General features: G+C 39.9%; 1 protein-coding gene across 2 annotated transcripts in view; it reads left to right on the forward strand.

The window, feature by feature from the left end:
- wdfy1 (WD repeat and FYVE domain containing 1) overlaps positions 1-16438 on the forward strand; it is a 38729-nt gene extending 22291 nt beyond the window's left edge. For both annotated transcript variants that reach the window (XM_067995414.1, XM_067995415.1), the window contains exons 8-12: positions 119-224; positions 6952-7053; positions 9110-9240; positions 11916-12024; positions 14115-16438. In XM_067995414.1, coding sequence (XP_067851515.1) covers positions 119-224; positions 6952-7053; positions 9110-9240; positions 11916-12024; positions 14115-14174 — 508 coding nt within the window. In that variant the 3' untranslated portion in view covers positions 14175-16438. The remainder of the gene's footprint in view (positions 1-118; positions 225-6951; positions 7054-9109; positions 9241-11915; positions 12025-14114) is intronic.
- Positions 16439-23274: the final 6836 nt, after the last annotated feature.

Here is a 23274-nt window from a genome sequence, read left to right on the forward strand (position 1 = left end):
AGTCTAATTGTGACTGCCAAAAACCTGTTTTAAAAATAAATGCTTTAATGGATTTCAATAGATGTATATTTTAATAATGGGAGTCTCCATGTTTGAAAGATTTCTGATTTATTTACAGTGACAAAGTGCAATCTCTGTGCTACGTGCAGCTAACACGACAGCTGATTTCCTGTGCAGCTGATGGGGGTATTGTAGTTTGGAACATGGATGTCCAGAGAGAAGAGGTAATGAGCTTTGGTGTTTTTTAATACATTGAGCACAGCATCCTAGAAAAGGCTCTGTTGCACCCAGTTGCTTTTCAGTATTGTCAAAATCTGTATATTCATTTAAAATCAGCAGATGTTGGACATGGTTTATCCACAGTTGGGCTAAACGTAACATTCATTCATTATCCATTCAGGTCACCATAGCCGATAAATGTCTCTGACAGAATTCCCAGCAGGTATCCTTTATTTCTAATTAGTGTGGGGACTTTACCTCTATGATTATAGTTTATTGTGTATATATAGTCACTTTATAGTGATCAGTATTATATTGACGAAACTAGTCCAACGACTGGCAGAAAATTTGATAATCTATTCAAATATCTATGGAAATGTTATGGTGATGTGGAGCAATATCCATAATATCTCAATGGCTCACTAATGAAAGCTCTAGCATCTGGGGTCAAAATAGGCCTGCAACTTTAATGCCTTGTACCTACAATGGGAATTGTTGGGATAGTAGACAGTTGCATCTCGTTAGTGCCAACTTGTGACATATGGGGAATAATAAAATCTGCCTTGTGCTTATAGTAATCCAAAATGAATTATATGCATTTCTACATACAAGTTGTAGATGTGGAATGCACAGCGGGCAACAGTGTTATTTCTAGTTCTTCCACTTGGGAAACAGTGTGACAAATACACTGGGCAAGTTTAAAAACACTAAAGACAATCCCCTTTGCCTGATGGCCTATATCAAGGAATGTTGAAGGAGATGAGGGGAGAAATCTTTGGGGCATTGTCTATCTTATGGGTGCCAGTGAAATTCCACCAGATTAGAAACAAGTAAATACTTATATTTTAAAAAGGCTGACAAATCCAATCTAGGCAACAACAGGTCTATTACCCTAACTTTAATACTAGGCTGAATAATGGAAATCATTCTATTAAATTATTATACATGTACTCCTCTAGCCTACCTAACAAGAAGCTACCAACATAGATTTAGAAAGGGAAGATCATGCCTGCCAAATGCCCTCAACTGCCTTGTGGACATTATAGATGAATTACATAGAAATTATAACATAGAAACAGATCATTCAGCTGAACCAGTCCATGTTGGGGTTCATCTTCCACACTAGCAGTAGTCCTAGGTCCATATTCCCACACTGCTCCCTTATCCCTTTATTCCCTTTTCCTTGAACCACCTATCTAACCTATTTACAATGTTGACATGGTCTCTGCTTCAATCATTAACTCTGGTAGTGTATTCCACAGCCTCACAGCCCTCTGTGTAGAAAATGTTTCTCCTGCTCTATGTCATAAATCTCCTACATTTAATCTTCTATCTGTGTCCCCTAGTTCTAGACCTTTCAATCGCTGGAAAAAATTTGTTGCTATCTACTCTGTCCCATCCTTTCAATCTCTTATCAAATCACCCTGTAATTTGTTCTGTTCTTGAAATATTGGGGCTGCTTTTTTTTCAAGTCTTTGTGTTTATATTTTCTCATACCAGACAGCATCCTAGTCTGTGCTGTTCCCTCTATCGATGAAGTGGACAGTGAATTCCCTATAATATAATGTTTGAGCTTTCAACATCATTACAAATAGAAGGCTTCTAATTAAGCTGATGGCCATGAAAATTAAGTGTAGAGTATGGGACTGGATATGAAATTGGTTGAAGTGTAGGAAACAGAGTTCTAGTTTGAGGTGTATTGTCTGACTATAAGGAGTTGTTGAGTGAAGTTCCACAGGAGTCTGTGCTTCGATCTCTGCTCTTTGTTATTTATATAAATGACCTAGATACTGCAGTCAAATTTAGACACTAAAATAGAAAGAGTAGTAGAAACTAAGGATGTATCTTAAGATTTGTATAAATCTAAGGCAAAAAAGATCATTCAAAAATAAAACAGCAGGTCAGACAGTATCTGTGGAGGGAGAAACAGAGTTAACGTTTCTGGTCGTTGATCTTTCATCAGAACTGATTTATCCATCCAGAATCCTTGTATAGTTACTCTATTGTGGACTCCTTTGCTCCCCACCACCTCTAAAATCCCCTAATTATAAGAAACTCAACACCTTTTCCTGCCTTCCTCGGTATTAATAGTTCAATAATCCTTAATTCCCGTCTCAACAGATGCCAGTTTCAATCCCTTTTTAAAGAAGTCAATTGACCCCAAATCAACTACCTACTCTGGGAGTCGGTTCCGAATGCGCACGATCTTGTGGGTGGGAAGCTTATTTTTCTAACCAAGACTTTTTTGTATTTGTGTTCCCCAGTCTTGTGCTCCCATTGTCCAATTTATATAAGCCATGATGTGGAGATGCCGGTGATGGACTGGGGTGGACAAACATAAGGAATCTTACAACACCAGGTTATGGTCCAACAGTTTTATTTGAAAATCACAAGCTTTCGGAGGCTTTCTCCTTCGTCACCTGATGAAGGAGAAAGCCTCCGAAAGCTTGTGATTTTCAAATAAAACTGTTGGACTATAACCTGGTGTTGTAAGATTCCTTACAATTTATATAACGCACTTACTTCAACCGTATCTATGCCTTTCGTTATTTTAACATCATATTCTCCTCTGTCGTCTTTTCTCCAAAGAATGAAAAAAGAATTAGCACAGTACGATTAAGAAACAGACCTGGGAATAATCGTGAATTCATCACTGGTATATCCAATTTTAACCTGGTTAATTAAAACCCCTCTTGACTTCTGTGTTTAGATTGCCCAGGTTACAGATTTATCTGTCAGCCTATCTCTGCGTTATCAACTTTTTTCGATTCAGGAGCAGAGGAATCAGAAACCAGACATATTTGATTTGACTCTTTTTCTTAGTTTATTTACAATTTCTACAATTTGTAATTCATAATCCAGTATTATTCTTAAGTGACGTTTAACATTCTGCCCTCCCAAGCAGTGTGAATCCATAGGCCTAAATGATGATTTGGTCCTTCTGTTCCACATCCAGGGTTGACCAGTAATCCTGTGTCACAGTTTCTGGCCTGCCACTGATTCCTCTTGTCCAATGACAGCAATTTCACCTATTTTCCTCAAACTTTAATAATCCATTTGTTTACTAATCACTTTCTTCCTAACCTTGTTTTTGACCATCCTCGAGGCCTTTAGCTTCCTATTTTTCAACAGTTCATTATTTTCGAGAGTTGATTACACACTTTATGAATACAGATATTTGCTCTCTACATATCAGAATTTTAACCATTTGTTTTTTGGTCAGCAATGCCCTTGTTACAACCTTACTGAAGTCTGCTATATCAGCGATTTGTTTTGCAGACACATAGATTCCAACTAGCACGGGAACCTAAACTTTTCCCAAATAGTTTAATTTGGCATGCAAAAAGGACCGGCATGCGTTGGGGTGGTACAGAGACGAGCATTGAGAACGATTCAAGTTTAAGGGAAATGACCTATGAGAAAAGATTTAAGAAGCTCGCTCTCTACAACCCAGAGTAGTGGGAGAATTTTCTCACCATTTTCAGTATAATTTCAGTGCATACTCGGGGCAAGTAACTTTTTAAGGCGTGAAAATGGGGCACAAACCACTTCTGTTGGTTTTCTGTCGCAGTATTCTACAGAATTCCCTTGTGCTATTTTGATCTTTCCATAGTTCCCCCATACCTACTCCTAAGAATGCCTCAGTCTGAGACCACTGGGAGATTTTCATAATATCAAAAGTAGTGAGAAGCAATGCCAAGTCTGTAGAGGCAGAATGTAAATATATTATTAAGGACAAGTGGCATTGCTCTGAGTTTCATGCTTTTACACTTCCACAGCACTTCAGATAACTTAGATTGAGAATTATAAGGTGCAGCTGGTGCCAGCATTAACTGAGACAGGTGGAAATGAGGAGCTTCTGAACCTGAAGAGTGTGAAGAGTTTCCCTCGCGATTTCTGCAGCTGGAAACCATTCTTTGCAGCAATATTTTTTTTTGCCATTCTGCCTATACCGAATCGGGCTGGCTTCTCTCACTTCAGCACCTATATATAGGTGTGATGATCCTCGAAGATCTTCCCTTCAGGCGAGTACCCATGAGTTCTCATCTCATTCTTGGCATCAGCTGGGAATGTGGCACACTCTTGCCCACTTCCCACTCCTTTGGGCACCCACATGCTCTGTGAATCCACCTGGTGCCATGTGCTCACTAACGCTATCTAATTCCCCCAGATGAAAGTATCTGATCTGGTATGTGGGAGTTAAGAGGTAAATGACTCGGGTGAGGGGTGAGTTGTCATGAGTTGGGGAGAGGAACATGGGGCAGGAGGTCTCTGCAGTAACTTGTGAGTGGGCCTCAGTCTGACTTCAACTTTGTCTCCCTTTTTTTAATAATCCCCCTTGTCTTCCTCATCTTTAGCTTCATAGTTCACAAGGAAGTAGATGTGTCTCGTCTTCCTCCTCCTTTTCCTCTGCTCCCAGTTGCTGTGGTGCATCTGCAAGAAAGGAGGCTATGAATGGGAGAGCATTATCGCCTTGTGGTTAAGGGGACAGAGAAGGGGGTGGAAGCTTGTGTCTGTATGGCGCTTCATGAGGAATCCAGAGCAATAGTATAGTTGTTTAGTCACTAACACGATGCTGGCAATATGTCCCTGACCTTCCCATCTCCCATGGCAAAAACAGAGTACCTTCCCATGAGCTCCATGATCTTGCCATCATGGGGCATGGGGTGTTGAAGGAGGTATGCCTCTCGCTGGCATTGTGTGCTAATTTCTTCTGCAACAAGATTGAGTAAATTAGGTGAGGGTTAGCAATTGAGGTGTGTGCATGCCAAGATTCATGGGAGAGCTGAAGTAAGAGATAAGGTGGTATCAGCCTGTTCAAGTGAAGGAAGGCATTTCAGGTTTGCGCATTCAAATAATTGCTGTTCAGGAAATGAGTAGCCATAATCTTAGAGACCCATTAACCAAATTGCATTGTGAAGGATTAGTTGTACAGCTGTTACTTTTAGTGGGTGAAGAGAGTGCTGGTGCCCAGGGTGGCCAAGGAAGAAAAGATGGAGAAGGCCTGTGTGCTACTTTGCCTGCCCTGGTTAAGTCATTGAACTTCTTGCAGCACTGGTCTGCAATCCTTGGTGTGAGAGTTGGCACGACTGATATTTCTGGCAAGTTTTCTGCCACGGACACTCAGCAGTTTTTGTCTCCTGATGTCCGTTCCCTCGAGGAGAGCTTGCTGATCAGTCTCTGAAATTCTGGCCTCTTCTCGTCTGCCTTGTTTGGTTACAAGTGCCACCTGCTTCTCTCGTAGATATTCTAGAAGAATGATAGAAAAAGATTCATGAGACATGCAGTGAAGTTAGCTGACAGTGTGAGCTAAGCATTGTCCCTTAGCTGCTTGTTCTCTTGTCTACTACTGAGGTCAGCAACCAGTATTGGATTTTTAAAAGCTGCACTCTAATTATCATGCAGCCTGGCAGATGACACATGGGATTTACGCCAGTCACTACTCCAATGGGTGTACAAATGAGCTGACCCAGGAAACTCTCGAATAAATACCTCTACAGACCATCGGTGATCGCAGATCTTTTCCCATTGGCATAAAAGCAGTGCAACTCAATGTGCAAATTCATCCTAGAAGGGAAGTAGATTACCTATGCATAGAATGTTAAAGGGCTTGGAAAAGGTAAATCCAGAATATTACATTGAAGTAAGACGAGAGGCCATAAGTATAAAATTGGCAAAGTAAATTTAAATCTGATAAAGGAAAGAATTTCTTCATGCAAAGAGTGATAAATGCCTGGAATAATCTGCTGGGCAGTTTAATTGAAATGCAACTTTAGAGATGCTCAAGATGTAGTTAGATGCAAGACTTAAGAGAGTTATGCTTTTAGAAGGTTCAACTTCGGTTGCTGAAGGACTAATTTCTCATTCATCACTTTTCTTATGTTCTTAATCACTGAAGAAATAAGTTAGGTATTTTACTCAGTATCATGTTTCCGCTCCTCCCCGCACCCCCCCCACAAAACCACATTTATATGTTTCTATATGATTTGGTTTGTATGGGCAAGTTTTTAAACCAGCGTTACATAAAAGAGCCTTGCATCCAAGGTCCAGGGTCCTCCAGGGGGACAATAGACAAATATTAATGTTGTACTTGTACATTTTGTACTAATCAATAAATTATTAACTGGGAGGCCATGGCTTGGAGATTTGTCTTAAAATCTGTTACATCAGAACAAAATGACAAGATTTTCAGAGAAACCTTTGCTGGATGTCTACAGTAAATGGCATATCCTGATTCAAGCCTAGGGCTTGTTTGTTTAATGCCTTGCACATCTGATATTGTGGATTGAGTAAAGTTCTGGGGATTGACTTGGGTGAAGAGGAATATAAACGAGGGGAAAAAAAACAAAGAAAGGAAAGTCAATCCAAGGTCATGAGACCCATAAAATAATGAAAATCAGGGAAAATTAAATGGATGTAAAGGCTTAAGATTTTAATGAATTTAAAATGGTGTACATACTGTAACTGTAGATTGAGAAGTATTTTGCTAATGAAACATTGTACTATATATTGTATTGTAAATAACTTTGATGCCCTCCTTACCAAATGATGGCTTTACGTTTTTTTTTAAAAAGCCCCGTGGATCAGTGCATAAACTGATGATGTCGTGTTGTGATGCACTGACAGAAAAATGATATCTTGTTCCTGACTTTCCTTATATCCTTATAACTGCAGCAGCATTCATTTGTTTGCTCCAGGTTTTCTTTTTAACTTTTCATTGTTACTTCATAGGCTCCACAATGGCAGGAAAGTGATTCTTGTCAAAACTGTAAACAGCCATTCTTCTGGAATTTCAAACAGATGTGGGATACAAAGAGCCTTGGTTTGCGACAGGTATGTGGTGTAGTCCTTCATAAATCGAAAATACTTCACTGCTTTATCAGATGCTCAACGCTGTAAATACTTATGTCAACATATTTCAGTTTTCTACAAAAATACACGTGCCTTTAGGGCAGAACTATCCAAACTACTGCCCGTGGGCCATGTATGCCCTCCTTGGCTGCCTTTTTGAGATGTTGAGGGCTGCTGCTCTTTCATAAAGGGTCAGTGTTCTAAAGTTTGGGAGTCCACCCCTTGTCATTGATCTCTCGTGGCTGGGCTGTCTTCTCCTGAAGGAGACTAAAAGAATTGAGAAGTTGCAATTGTGAAGATGACATGCAGCAAGGCCCAAGTGTCAGCAGGTAGCCGTAGTGAGTGCACTGACATCTACATACAACGGTTAAGTACATTAGATGGGAGGATTCTTTTGGGTTGCAAATTGTAACGGTGTAAAAGATGGAACAACTCCAGATGAAATTTGGGATGTAAAGGGCAATGCACTGCCTCATGGACACTCATTGTAAGTTATTTAAGACCGTGTGAGTGGGAGATAATTTTAAGTGCCTGTCATGCTTTGTACACTGCACCAATGAAAAGTGGGTTCTCCTACCTTGGCTATCCTGGTAAAATCATTAAACCTTTTCTTGCACTGTTTCCTCTTGTGGTGGAGGTGGCATTCAACCTGAACTGCTGTTGGGAGACTCTGGTAGTTACTGCTAAAGAGAGGACCCCCTTCTCTGCCTCATTTCCTCAAGTAATAATCTCTATGGCCTCATTGGAGAACTGGACCAATCGGTAACTAACTCCACTCCCTCTGGATGATTTTTTTTCTAGAAGCTTGCTTATTTTCCAAATTTTGACAATTTTAATGCCTGCCCCTTTAAGCTGCTGCAGAACTTCAAATCCTGCATCAGTACACAATTTGCCTGCCTCCCCACCCCAACCCACCAATGGGCACGCTCCCAATTAGAGCTGGTTCCCATGCCTGGAGCTCGCCCATCATATTATAACTAGGCTGATCTTGGAAATTTATTCAAGATAGTGTACGATGGGCCTCCTGGCTTATACCTGATAGGAAAATCTACACCATTAACTCACTACCTCCGAATGCACGTGAATAGTATTGTCATTCGTGGTTATTTATTGAACACCATGATGTCAGTAGTTATTGATTAGCTGCCTGTTGGGGTCCCTTCTACTGACCTTCATAGAACAGAGTTGACACCCTGTAAATGACTTGACCCTGAGTGGGTGCAGCTGGGAGTAACCTTTCAGTAGTTTAAATGGCCAGTCCAGGCCTTTACCACTCCAAGTAGATGACTGTTGCTTTGGATAAACCCACAAGGCTGTAATGGCAGAAAATTAACATGGTGTTTTTTTTCCTCAAATTTTGCTGCAGTAAGTTGTTAAATTTAGTCTAAAAACCATAAGATTGCTATTACAGTTTATAAAAAAAAAATATTGATCCAGATCAATTCAGTGAAGATGTTTATCAAAATTTTTGCTTTTTCTTCGATGCAATAGTTCAGTAGAAACTTGTTGCTCTGAATCTGAAGAGGTGTCATAAGTCTGGTGATTGATTCATGGAATCCATTTGCGATTCTGCCACTGTTTGAAGAATGTTTCCACTTTGTACACTAAGAGTGAGAGGAGATCTCATTGAAACATAAAAGACTCTAAGAGGGTAGGTGCTGAGAGGATGTTTCCCCTGGCTGGAGAATCTAGAACTAGGGGGCATAGTCTCAGAATAAGGGGTCAGACATTTAGGACTGAGATAAAGATGAATTTCTTCACTGTGTTGTGAATATTTGGAATTCTCTCAGTTGTTGAATATATTGAAGACTGAGATCGAGACACTTTTGGGCTGTAAGGGAATCAAAAGATATGGGGATCGGGCGGGAAGGTGGAGTTGAGGTTGAAGATCAGCCATGATCTTATTGAATGGCACAGCAGGCTCGAGGGGCCACATGGCCTACTCCTGCTCCTATTTCTTATGTTTTTATGTATAGGAGGTAGAGTGAAGATTTATTTTAACTTTTTTCTTCAAAATTTCTTTCCCACTTGCATTTAGCACCACTGCAGAAAGTGTGGCAAAGCTGTATGTGGGAAATGCAGCTCTAAGCGTTCTACCTACCCAGTGATGGGCTTTGAGTTTCAGGTACGAGTCTGCGACGACTGCTTCGACACTGTCAAGGACGAAGAGTGAGTATTTTCCATTTTGACTTGTGTAGCGTTCAGACTGCATTCCCCTAGCAACTTTTATTTCTTGTATTGGGAGTGCTCCTCCAAATAATCTGGGGTTTTGGAAGAAGTACAAAATGTAAAATAAATAAAAAGTAATTGCATTTTATTTAGAAGAGGGGCAGTACAACAAACTAATTGATGAGATACTAACAGCTCTGTGTGAATCATTCCCTGCCTAGTGGTTATGGTTTGAGTCCCTTCTGCTTGTCCATTGATCCCAATGGATGAATTTTGTTGGTTTTAGTTAGGATCATTGGAGTCAACACTTCCTAAATGCAGGGAGAGAGACTCCCAAATCCATGCTGTATGCTGATTTTAGGGGAGGGGGGAAATTAATTTTAGTAAAATATTATCTTTGTTAAATGTGGTGTGTGTCACATCATGTTTTGTACTCATTAGTTGGCTTTGTCTCTGAATAAGAAACCTTCACTGTTAAAAATATTTTCCCCAAATCCCTCACTTTTCATTTTGTAATGAAGTGCATCTGTTGGCAGAGTCCTATTTTGTAAGGACTGCAATTTCTTTTAAGTATAGGAATGTTTTTCTGTTTGAGATTGGGTGGTGTGACACATTAGTGGCAAAGTGCACCGCAACTAAATTGAGTTTGCAGCTGTGTTCCCCAAGGGGCACGGTGGCACTCTTAGCTGTGCTGTCATTTTGGAAAGGAAGAGGGAAGGAAAGAGGGAGTCAGTGGTTGCATTACCCTGGACTGATCTTGTATATTTGCAAGGAGTAGGTGTGTGTGTGTGTGATTGGGAACAGGTCACTTGGCTAGGATGGGGGTGGTATGTATGAGAAGGAAAATATTGAAAATTATAAGAAAAATAAAGACTTCCTCTGACTTGAATGATTCACTATCTTAGTCTGTCTGCAGGGTGCAGATGTGAAATTTTCACCACCGCCAAGTTTATTTTTCAATAGTTCAGTGGTCCAGATGCCTAAACATGATGGGCCAGATTTTGCTGGCCTGTTAGTTAGACTTGTTCATGCATATTTAGGTTTTAAAATATTTTGCCCACAAAGTTGCTGGAAGTGCGAGGTGAGGGTTACAGGGCATCTGGATTAAGAGCAAGAGAAAAAAGAGACAAAGGAAAAAAAATTTAAAGTTTGACATTTTTGAAATCTCTGAAAACAATTCACAACCTGAAGGAATGAGACTCCACACTTGTAATTGTTTGCTTTCTGGGCAAGAGAGGTTGATTGGCAGTCATTAACAATTATTATGTAGTTAAAAGGGTACATACACTATTAATTACCAGACTTAACTTTCTGTGACGAGTTTAATGGGCAATTCTTGTGCAAATCTAGTAACTTCATGAAAATCACAGGGAGGTTAAACAAGATGCCATTTTCGCGAAGCTAACAGCGGAGCGAAGCAAGTCGGCCAACAACTTGTGATTCGCAATTCATTCGGTATCTCTTCCTTGCTACAAGTTGCTGGCCAGTTTTGCATTAATAATAGTGTGCGACGTTCAGATGTTTTTTCAGCAAAATCTGGCCCGATGTCCCTTGGGCAGAATTATTTACGTGAATTCATCTAGTTCTTTTAAAAATAGTTTTGGAGCCAAGCCATAAGGAATGTTTTGAATAAAGCCCAAGGAGCAGTGGTGCTGGAGTAAGTTGCGTATTTTGCTGTATACTTCTGGTATTTATACTTGGAAGTAAAACCCAAGGAATGCAGGTGGGATTCCATTTTGATCGCTGGTAATGCTTGAAATTCTGCTGTAGAAAGTAATAATTTCTTACCTGGTGTCACAGAATAAAGGCTCGATCTGTTATCCATTAGTAGGAACATAGGAACAGGCATAGGCCATTCAGTACCTCGAGCCTGTTCTGCCATTCAATTAGACCGCGGCTGATCTGTATCTTAACTCCATTTAGCCGCCTTGGTTCCATGTCGCTTAATATCCTTGCCTAACAAAAATCTATCAATCTCTGGCAATTTTCAATTGACTTCGCCTCAACAGCTATTTGGGGGAGGTGTGTTCCAGATTTTCACTACTCTTTGTGACTAAGTGCTTCCTGACATCACCCCTGAACGCCCTAGCTCTAATTTTAAGGTTATGCCCCCTTGTTCTGGACACCCCCACCAGAGGAAATAGTTTCTCTCTCTACCCTTAGAAATATGTTGACATGATAGTGCATCACAGTACCTGTACTAGCCTAATATATGCTATTCCACTCTAGAGCAAATTCTATTGGGTTTTTTCCCATTCATTTCAGTGGCAAAAAATTCCTAAAAAGGAATTTAAGATGTACCCAAATGTTTAACTGACAGAAATATAATTCATCTTGATTCTTGACATGTATTACATTATACTGTGCTATATAGATTCCAGCAGTCTACCCTGGAATCTCTGCTGAAGTGCTCCCATGCCACTGTAAAATTTTATAATTGTTTTGGTCTGAATTATATCACATTAATTTTGGTGGTAATTGTGATTTTGCCTATTTATAAGGCAAATCAATTTGCCTTTTTAAAGGGCCATTTGAGGCAAATGATTCTAGTGCAATTTATTATCTGCAAATAATGTTAGTGAAAATTTGACTGACAAGAAGAATTTTTATCAAGTGAAGGTTTTATTGATGCTGACACTGAAGGATGCTTGTTGCAATATTTATTATTATTACAGTCGAACTTCTTTGGCAACATTTCACGAAGGCAAACATAATATTGCACATATGAATCTGGACAACACAAGAGGACTGATGGTAACCTGTGGAAGTGATCGCATTGTGAAGGTATCTTTCCTTCTAAATATCCGATGTCTATTGTGTTTCACTTCTTAATCTCTTAGACTTTGAGGAGGTCGGTTTAATACACTTAAGTGAGTTTTCTTGCAATGTTCTGTGCTTTATTTTTAAAACAAATGTCAGTGTCAAGAATGTTGTATTCAGTGTCCTAATGTGAAGATGTGAATCATGCAAACATAATTGTTTTTCACCTTTCAGAAATTGAATGTAAGGTTGTGCGGTGTTGGTGTGAGGGGCTCGGAGACATTGTATTAATTGTTTAACTCAAAATTATTTAGAAGAAAGATAAAAGCTGAATCTGTGCTCCCAGCGAGTGTGTCACAGGAAATTGTGGACTCGCAGCCCATGATTTTCTACCCATTTAAAATCCATGGTGTCTTGAATTGTGCTCTTTGTGAGCGCTGCTCCCTTGCTGAGAGTGCAGAATCAGCTGTATAGTCTACATGAAAATTGGTCCATTAGATTCTCTGATGTGTATAAGTGTTGTTCACTGTCAGCATCCAGTGGTGCTGGATAGTTTTATGGGGATCACGTTTTAGGATTTCTTATCCATTTTTCCTGTATTCACAAACAGGCTTTTTTTGTTAACGGCATTAAGACAAAAGCCGGTAACATAAGCTGCAGTGTTCTCAATTTCAAAATGCTCATGAGCTAAGCTTCTGACGTCGTTTCCCCAAAGTCTGTAACAATAAGCAATTCATTAGTCTGTCTCAGCAATTGATAATTTCACACCCATTCTGCTGGGAGGTCCCTGGTGCCGGGTGCTTGGGAAGGATTGTCTGGCATAGGCTCTCCTTTTGGGGTTGTGAGCACAGGTGAAAAGACAGAGAGACACAGTCAGTCAGGTCTTTAAACACAAAGCAGTGAAGGCAAGGTTTCACCAGGCTTGGAAGGAAAATGCAGGAGGGTCGTTCAGAGTGATTTTGTTGAAATCAAGAAAGAAAACCCACTGAGGAAGCATAGCCTACTCATTATTTTTGTATTACACATAGACAAATCAATTCATTTTTATTACATTGGATTTTTAGTGTTTTGAGATCACATTCCTCAATTCAGCTGGTTTTTCCAAGACGACTGAATTCCAATGGTCGCGCTTATGACATACGAAAGAGATAGTTGCAGTGGGAAATTAACTTGTCACAACTTAAACTGTAGCTATACCCAGTATTCCATCAGTTGTATTACTGGGGAAATGCTAAAGTACACAAAGTTTACATAGTTGTAAACTGTCCACTTTTTGAATGGGTGGCCGGTTTCTACGCCCCCAAACCCGTTCGTGCTACTCATGTACTATCTACTAAAATAGTTTTTCTGGCTTTGGCTAACGAATGGAGTGGTTTCTGGCACGTGAGGGATTGTAGGTAGTATAAGCTGCAGTGTTCTCAATTTCAAAATGACAGCATTGACTGGCAGCAGGAATTTTCATATCCCGAGAGATAGGGTTGGTCATTTGGCCTGGATAGTGGATGTGCATCACTGAGTGAGGCAGAGGAGAGAGTAGAGCATGCGAGGGCTGCCGAGGGTTGAATTATAGGAGACTCTGGGGAAGGACAGGCCCTGGCACATAGTTCGTGATAGGACAGGGCAGTGAATATACCAGGCTCTGGTACTTGGTAGCAAGACGGTCACTGTTCTATATTGTCCCGTCCGTGTGCACCGGGGCCTGGTTCACTCTATCTTTCCTCCGAGGCTCTGATGATTTGTCTGCAGGCAGCCTTCTCCACCTCACTCTCCATTGATTGGCGGCCATGCCTGCCTCACCTGATTGGAGGACTCCTGCTGCTAGTGAATGTTTGTCAGTTTAAATTGAAGTACAACGGCAGTCCGTGTCACCCACAATCCCCACATGCCAGAAACTGGTCTGTCTGTAAGAGATTGCCTGAGCCAGGAAAGCTCTTGCAATCGATACCATGCAAGGACGTGAATGTGGGATGAAAAAGCTAGCTGGCTGCTCAGAGAAAGTGAACATTTGGCAACTATAATAATGTAACCTATATCTCTGGGAGTGTTCAGTATTACTATATGTAAAAATGGCCTCTTTACTATAACCTTTTTTCTTGTCTTTTCCTTCCCTGCAGATCTGGGACATGACACCAGTTGTTGGTTGCAGTCTGGCAACAGGTTTTTCTTCCCGTTGATCTTTGACCTGCTATGACAATGTACCTTTCACCTACGCAGCTCAGAACCAGTCCCGCCTACATGTTACCATGGAGACAGTGCTATTAAAGCTGAGTGGAGATTCTAGTGATAAATTTCGACTTTGCCTAAAGGACTGAATATTCACTTAGTAAATACAGTTTGTGTCCAATGCCATAAGCACAGCAAAAACTCTGCAAATAGATATAAAAAAACCTACCTTTTCTGACTAAAGAATTGTAAAATAGCACCGATTATTACATATAGTATATTTGTTCTATATTTATTCTGTGCATAACCTAACATGATTTAATAAATGTCTTTAATGAAGCAAAACTGTGCAAGATAACTTTTAGATACAATGAAAGTGTGATTTATCCTAGTCATAATGCAATTTAGATATTGTAGATTATAGTGATTCTTGGTCTGTTTACAGTGCGATGGTTTTCAGTGTTTGATTTTGTTGTACACTGCAAATTCCTGTCGTATGCAGTTTGTGACCAGACGTGGATAAACAGGGGCACTTTATGGGGAATGTAAGCTGCATTTTTATAATGACATGGGAGATATTTGGGTTTACAAAAAAAACTTATGCCCAATCAATCAATTTACGTGTCTCTTTTTCCAATGGTGACAAGTCAGAAGCAATGTTTTTCTTTCCTACACAATGAGTACACTTCCTTTTGCACTGGAGCACATGATCTGATAAAGAGGGATGAAAGAATCCTAAGTTTATTGTGATTATAATCTTTTGAACGTGCTGTTTTTCAGCATGTTCGTGAACCTTTTGAGGACTCATTGCATTTTTACAGAAAGCATTTTGAAATTAAGAAATTTCCACTCAGTTTGAGGTGCATTTAAGTACAATCTCTCTTTAGATCATGCTAAGATTGAAGAAGTAGCATTAATTTTATGCAGGTTATAATTCCAGTAAAAGCACATATATCTTTCACCTCAGGTGATGCTGTTAAAATTTTGATAATATTGCTGAGTAACTGCTTTGTGATTTCTATAGTGTTTGCTACACTCCTCGTTAATATTACCAGGCTCAGCTGAGCTGACTCCACGTGACCATGTTCTGCACTGAACAATTTACAGTAATAGAAGAATGGTGGAAAAACATACCTCCTATGCTTGAGAATAACCAGTGTATAATTTTTTAAATATGCAAACTTTGCACTACAATGTGTTGTGTGCTTCTAATAATCCTTCAGTCAAGAAGTTATTTCTCCTCTCCTGCTTTTGCCCTATATTTGGTTATTTTTTAAAAAATTCAGTCAAACTTGTTTGCCAGAAGAATTTTCACCAGTTTAATTTTAGAGAGCAGAAGCTCAAATGAGATATTTAGCTAAGAATGCTGCTGTTCTTGTACAGAATTCACTCACATGATGGGGGATAGGAGTGGCGATATAAAGCATACCACTTCAAAAATACTGAACTGCACCTATGGATCTTCCCATGTAACTAAATTACATCGGATTGTTTAAATATGCACAATTGGCCAAAGTGAGCTTTAATGTTGTCCTTCAATTGTTTAACATTCCCTCTATTTGGATAGTTAGTATATACACGTGTTAATGTTTTGATCAATAGGTTTGACTTTTTTCAAATGTGCACTATTCCAAAAGAGGTAAGTTGTTTTTAAATATTGTATTTTTTTGAAGTGTCTGATTTCAAATGGTGTGCTGGAAAGGAAAATTAAAAACATCCTGCTTTGTTAAATATTAAAATGAGAAACAAGTTCATTAGTCCTCAAAAGGTTCATGTTTACATTTACCAAATGTATCACCACTAGACTTTGGGCCCAGAACACTTTCCCATCTCCTTCTCCCCCACTTACCCAAAAAATTCTGCTTTGCAGAATAACCTAATACTTGAAATCTTTCTTCCTGCTTAAGTATTGTCATACATCATGTTCAAAATAAGTCTTGTAGTCTGAAGCCTAGAAAATGTATTTTGTGCAAAAACTTTCTGTATTATGTTAAAATATAAGTGGAACTGCATTGTTGAAAATTGTACATGGGTGGCATCGATGAACAGACTTTACTGTTGAAAGAACATCTATTACAGTTCATTTGAATAGTCAATCCATCGTATAAAATGGTACCAAGCATTGCTTAATGGCTTGTTATTTCACATAGAAATGACCATTTACTTTATGCTCATGCTGCTGAATTTCATGATAGTTTCTGTTCTGTGTATCTGCTTTACATTAAAATTGTAATTAATCTGCTGCCATAAAATAAACTAGCTTCCTAAACATAAATTTCTTGGGTATATTGCTGTTCCGAGTGGAATGAAATGAATAACACACACATTCATCACTCTGATTTTACTCTGAATGTGATTTGAATGATCAAGAACAGTCATAAAACTATCTAATTTCTGTGAGTATAAAACAATTCTTTTCAATAGCCATCAGTCTGAAATAGTTTCTGAGCTATAAAACTTCTAATTTGATAAAGGAGCTCTTTTAAACCTCTTCTAGATTTAAAGGTCCTACCACATTCAAGAGCTTTGCATAGTTGTAATTTTAGTCCATAATATTGCCTGCTTATTTCTTCTTTTTAAATGGATGATTGATCAATAGTTTGATAATGATTGCTTGTCTATAAGCAGAGTTACAGATAAGTGCTAGTTTTTACATAGCCTTAGTTTAAAATGATAAAGTTTAGTACTTGTTTAAGAGTATCCATTCAGCTGGTGTTATTGTATTTCAATGCATCAGAAAGGTTGTATTAACATGCAAGAATACTTTGCCAATTTTCTCCTCTCAAAAGCTTTGTCTCCTTGCAGTGATGGTGTTCTGTGGCCATTTTCTATGTGCGAGCCTGGGCAGTGAGTATTGCTGGCTATTTGACCACAGGGGTGTTACATCAATGAGTCTCATCCTGCCCTCTGCTGATGTTCATATTTAAGTACTATAGTAAGGGTTGCGGGATAATCATCAGGAACAGGAACCAGAACCCTAATGTTTTTTTCTTCCTCTTCCTCCTAAACACGACAGTATAATACTGAAAATTTACTGAAGCAATAAATCACGACGTAGAAAAGAGAATATGAAAGTAGAGGGGGGAGAAAGTGACTTCAGAATTTATATTGTCCATTTCATACACCTTTTATAGATTTTCTTATTCCATACTCACTTCAAACAGACCAGTAGAAAAAGTGCTTAGAATCATAGAACGGTTACAGCACAGAAGGAGGCTATTCGGCCCATCAAGCCCGTGCCGGCTCTTTGTAAGAGCAATCCAGATAGTCCCTTTCCCCATAGCCCTGCAAATTTTTTCCCTTCAAGTATTTATCCAATTCCTTTTTGAAAGCCAAGATTGAATCTGCTTCCACCACCCTTTCAGGAAGCGCATTCCCAGATCATAACTACTCGTTACATAAAAAAAGGTTTCCCCATGTCGCCTTTGGTTCTTTTGCCAATCACTTTAAATCCGTGTCCTCTGGTTCTCGACCCTTCTGCCAATGGGGACAGTTTCTCTTTATTTACTTCATCTCAACCCTTCATGATTTTGAACACTTCTATTAAATCTCCCCTTAACCTTTTCTGCTCTAAGGAGAACAACTCCAGCTTCTCCAGTCTATCCACGTAACCGAAGTCCCTCATCCCTGGAACCATTCGAGTAAATCTTCTCTGCATCCTCTCTAAGGCCTTCACATCCTTCCTAAAGTGCAGTGCCCAGAATTGGACACAATAGCCCAGCTGTGGCTGAACCAGTGTTTTATAAAGGTTTAGCATAACTTCCTTGCTTTTGTGCTCTATGCCTCTATTTATAAAGCCCAGGATCCCCTATGCTTTTTTAACTGCTTTCTCAACCTATCTTGCTACCTTCAAAGATTTATGCACATATATCCCCAGGTCTCTCTGTTCCTGCATTCCCCTTTAGAATTGTACCATTTAGTTTATATTGCCTCTCTTCATTCTTTGTCAAAATGTATCACTTTGCACTTCTCTACGTTAAATTTCATCTACCATCTGTCTGCCCATTCCACCAGCCTGTCTATGTCCTCTTGAAATCTATTACCATCCTCATCACTGTTCACTACACTTCCATGTTTTGTGTCATCTGCAAATTTTGAAATTGTGTACTGTACACCCAAGTCCAAGTCATCAATATATATTTTTTTTAAAAAGCAGTGGTCCTAGTACCATCCCCTCGGGAACACCACTGTATACCTTCCTCCAGTCTGAAAAACAATGGTTCACCACTACTCTCTCTCTTTCTTGTCACTTAGCCAATTTAATATCCATGCTGCCACTGCCCCTTTGATTCCATTAATATTCAATTTTGCTGACAAGCCTATTACATGGCACTTTTTATTATCACTTTTTGAAAGACCATATACACATCAACTGCATTGCTCTCATTAACCCTCTCTTAGCTCATCAAAAAACTCAATTGAGTTAAACACAATTTGCCTATAACAAATCTGTGCTGGCTTTCCATTATTAATCTACACTTGTCCAAGTGACTTAGTTTTGTCCCGGATTATCGTTTCTAAAAGCTTCCCCACCACTGAGGTTAAACTGACTGGCATTAATAACACGGATACCTGATTTTACATAAGTTATATTATTACTGTGGCTAAAGTCTGTCAACCTTCAACCACTAGGTGGAGACTAGTATCTATAACTTCAGTGAGATTTGAAATTGAATATCTCTGAAGATGTGATTATCTAGGGCTGGATTTTCCTCCTCTATACCACCTAAGATCGGGCAGTATAGCAAAGGAAAATCGGGCAGTTAGGCCCACCACTGCATCCTCACCATGACCTGAATTTTCCTCCCCGCCCCCCCCCCCCCCCAAAACTAGCAGGGAAGGCAGCAGGCTATCTCTTCACCACCCTGCTGCATGCAAGTCATGACAAGGAAGAGGTGTGTGGCAATCTAACTGATTTCCCTGCCTTCCTCCACTGGCACCACTGACCTAGGGACTGCCAGCAGAGGGGTGGTGATAGTCCCTGGGACAGTGGTAGAATGCCAGTTGATCTTATTGGCAGGAGAGGGTGCAGGAATGGCAACCTCTCCCACTCCTCGGGTCCCAATCACTCGCAGCAGGAAGGCCTCAGCGCAGTCGAGGCCTAAATGAAAAATTTGACGCTGGTCCTGGCGGTTCTTCTGCCCCCTTAAAGATGCCTCCTCCTTCTGGTGCTGCAGTTTACCACATCTTGCTCCCTCTTGGCAGCAGAAATCCTGGTTGGAACCCACCCTGCATAGATGATAACCCCCTGCCCGGAAACTGGATCAGGTTTGGAGTGCCAGGCGGATGTCTCTCACTGACCCTGACGAAAAGAACGGGCAGTGGCAGTGAAAGTGGCAGCCATTTTGCATACAGCATGGTCCCACAAACAAGAGTGAGATGAATTGCCGGTGGTCGAGGGAAGAATGTTGGCCAGCTGACCAGGAGAACTGCCCGTTCTTTTCGAATAGTACCATAGAATCTTTAATATTACTTGAGGAGGGATGGCACCCATATATCAGGGAAGAATTCTACCATCTGCCATTGCCCTCCCAACTGCGTAAACAGGTGAACTTACCTGAACTTACCTGGACTTGTCGGAGGCAAGTGGATGCTCATGCTAAGCTGCATGAGGCTGTGACACAATGGTGCTGCAAACTGATCTGCAACCAAACTGTGGGATAGGTATGGTGCTACTTCACCACATAACATTCATTCACCGCAAGGGTTGTTATCACTCCATCAATTTACAGTTTTCCTACAACCAGGCATAATGCCTTCATTTGACCGTGGTCCCCTGATTTTTCCCAGAAGGAAAGATAAGTGCAAAGTTGGCTTCTCGGAGACCACAATTCCTGCCATCCTTACAGCTGCCAGGTACACCTGCTCAGTACAGGTATAAGTTGTTGCATTCAGCTACCAAGGTCTTAATCAAATATACAGTAGACATGTTGAAGCAGTGATTCAGATGCCTAGACAGATCTGGGGGATGGGGAGCACTATAATACAGCTAGCCAGAACCTCCAGCACCACCATTCTCCTGCATGCTGCATCATTTTACAGTACAAGACATTACCATGGACCACCCAGAGGAGGAAGGCAATGACCAGCAGCTAGCAGACAATGTGGTTGAGACAGGGGAATCATTTCCGCCAATTGCTGGAGTAGTTCAACAAGCTCTAATTGGTGACACCTTACCTGCACCATCCATTGCATAAATTATCCTCCTTCCATCTGCAAAATGCCCTCAAGAAATATGCTTGTGACATCAATGCAAATGGAATCATTCCATTGATGTTGCTGCAGTGCTGCAAAAAGCTGACTGATCTCATACAAGGTGAGCCAAGGTAGAGAGCTGACTATTGACTCCATTATAATGATATATATGAAGTGTGTGTGACAAATATGAATCAATTCTGTCTGGATTTGGTGGGTGAGAATGTAGAGAAATAAAATTGGATAGAAGGGGATTGTATTACACTCCATGTAATTCTAGAAGTAGAGGAAAGGGTTACAAATCCGTTAGGGATAATCCTGAGAATGGAACAGAGTTCTTTGCTAAAATTAATATTGCTAACCAAGTGTGTTGTCTTCCAGTTATATGTGCTCACTTTGGGACCCTGGTCGACCTGGAAAATGATCCACCTGCTGAATTTTTGAGATGAAGTCATGGCCCTTAGGGACAAGGAGGTTAGAAGCCCATTCTAAATGTGGCTCTGAAGGATTCTGATATCTCTGGATTTATGAATGAAATGGAGAGGTGGGAGGTGATTTTATTTATTAGTTCCCTCCTCCCAACATTGAGGAATTGATTCTATTTTGATGCATTTGGGTAAAATAATTGCTATTGAAAAACTTCCTTATCAGTTCTAAATCTTCCTTTTACCAGTTTTAACTGTGGCTCTTGTTCGACTCTTGAAAATTAGTTTAAAGTAATTTTCCGGTTTTACCTTCCTTAGGGAGACGTTGGGACTGAAGAGTTTGTAGAAAGGGAAGGTGATAATGGGATGCTAAACTGATAGAGGAGCAAGGGTGACCGGCAGAGGGGATGGGAAGGGAGTGCCAAGTGTTGCAAACTGTGTTTTCCCCAAACTTCCACCATAAAATGCAGCTTCCTGCCTTCAGGATATCTCTCCCTCACCACACTACACATTATCTCCCATCCAAAAAACAGCAGACACAGAAGCAGATGAGGTCAGCGAGACCAGGAAAAGAAGATATGGAGAGAAAAACAAGAGGAACACAAAGACAGGCAAAAGAGAGACCAAATCCCTTACCACGTACAACACCATGGGAGATCCACTAGTATTTTAAAAGTATTTACAGATTAAGTGATGGAATGAAGTGATTCAAATTAAACCAGTTAGCGGTTTCTAGATTTGTAAGGTCTCTGGAACAGGTCACATGTTATATCCGTGTATTATACAATTTGTGGGTTTCCAAAGGGGTAACGTTTCCTGCACTTACAGGGTAATATGAAGCACTGATCGCAACAAATTTTTGGAATAAGGGCTTCCTGCAATACCAATTTCAGATTATATAAGATTGAAGTCCAGCAAATTGAAAAGAAATTACTGTTTTGAACTCTGAGGTATTCAAGATGTGTAATTGGAGGAGGAACTTTGTTCAATCTACTGAGATTACAGTCATGTCCTTGTGTACCTGGAGAAATGGCTACCAGCTTCTATTGCAGGAGTGCAATACAAGCTAGCAGTGTCTATGGGCAGTTTCAGCTTTATTAAAAAAAAATGAGCTAAGAGGAACAACAGTACATATGCATTCATAAATGCACTGTTTGTTTTTAATCGCAGATTGCCTGAGCTGCCCGCCATGTAACGGTTAAGGTAAGTGGGGAAGTGATATGGTATATAGGACATCAATGGGAACATAGTAACACTTTCAGGAACAGGCCTCGAAATGACTTTGAAACTGGCCACTGGGAGTATGGACTCCAGATTTATTTACCAAATCTAAAAATACTTGAAGATAGTAATATGACTGACTGTCATGCGCTTGCTGCTACCATCCAGGGAGTTGGCCAAGCATGCTGTATCGGAAGGGACAAAGGAAGTGACCAAGTACACCAGCTCCAAGTAAAGCTCCGCAATGTACTGAAAAAACATTACTGGTTCAGTTGCTAGATACTCTGCTCTAATAACTTGCAAGAATATTTGTGGAATATACAGGAATTAGACAGTTTTGCCAAGGCCAGACAAATTGATTTAGACTTTCTTACACAATCAGGAATTCACAAGCACCTGCCAGAGAAAACAATGTAGAAACTGGTTTGACGTCTTTCGTAAAGCAGACTTACAGCAATCAAAAGAACAGAACCGGCATAGAAATCTAATTATAACTAGAACATCTTTCTATTCAGATTAGAAGATTTCTGCAAAGGAAGACTTTTAGCATTTTTTGGCAAAATGAAACATGCACGTAATAGAGATCTGACAGTCACATGGACAATTCCTAACACAAGAAAACAGGAAACAAGAAAAGATTGAATGATCCAATAAGCCCAATCCTCTTGCAGACAATATATAATCCACTTAAAATGAACTCTGCAGAATCTGTCTTAAGGAGATCAAATGGGGAAGTCAAAGTTACTTGAGAGTGAGGGGTGGTGAAAAACAGCAGATAGTTAAATTTAGCAAAACTCCAGAATATCAATCAGCCTTAGAATGTTCGTTCTTAACTGGCTATCTTCATTGCTAGACAAACAGTTCTCAGCATGACCCTTTTCAAAACAGGAACAGCATCTAAGGATAGTATGACTTTTTTGTCTAATTTGATCAAAGAATTATAAATTATTAAGCTAGTAAGTTACATTTTTTATCACAGGGAAAACAGACCAGTTTTCAAACTAAATCTGGAATCTGATCAGAGGTAAAGTGCAAATACTTGAAATCTGAAATAAAATCAGAAAATGCTCAAAATACACAGCAGGTCCATTGGTGTCTGAAAAGGAAGATAGGTTAACATTTCAAGTGGGAACCATACAGGATTGGTAAAATTCAGATTTTTGTCCTAATCACACAGGAAATTTCCTTTAGTTATATATTGTTGCCAAGATTTCCAATAAAATTAAGTAGAATGTAGCACAAGTTATGTCATTTACTAAACTTTTTAGAG

The sequence above is a fragment of the Heptranchias perlo genome, chromosome 13 (assembly GCF_035084215.1).
Source record: "Heptranchias perlo isolate sHepPer1 chromosome 13, sHepPer1.hap1, whole genome shotgun sequence".
In the NCBI taxonomy this organism is placed as follows: Eukaryota; Metazoa; Chordata; class Chondrichthyes; order Hexanchiformes; family Hexanchidae; genus Heptranchias; species Heptranchias perlo.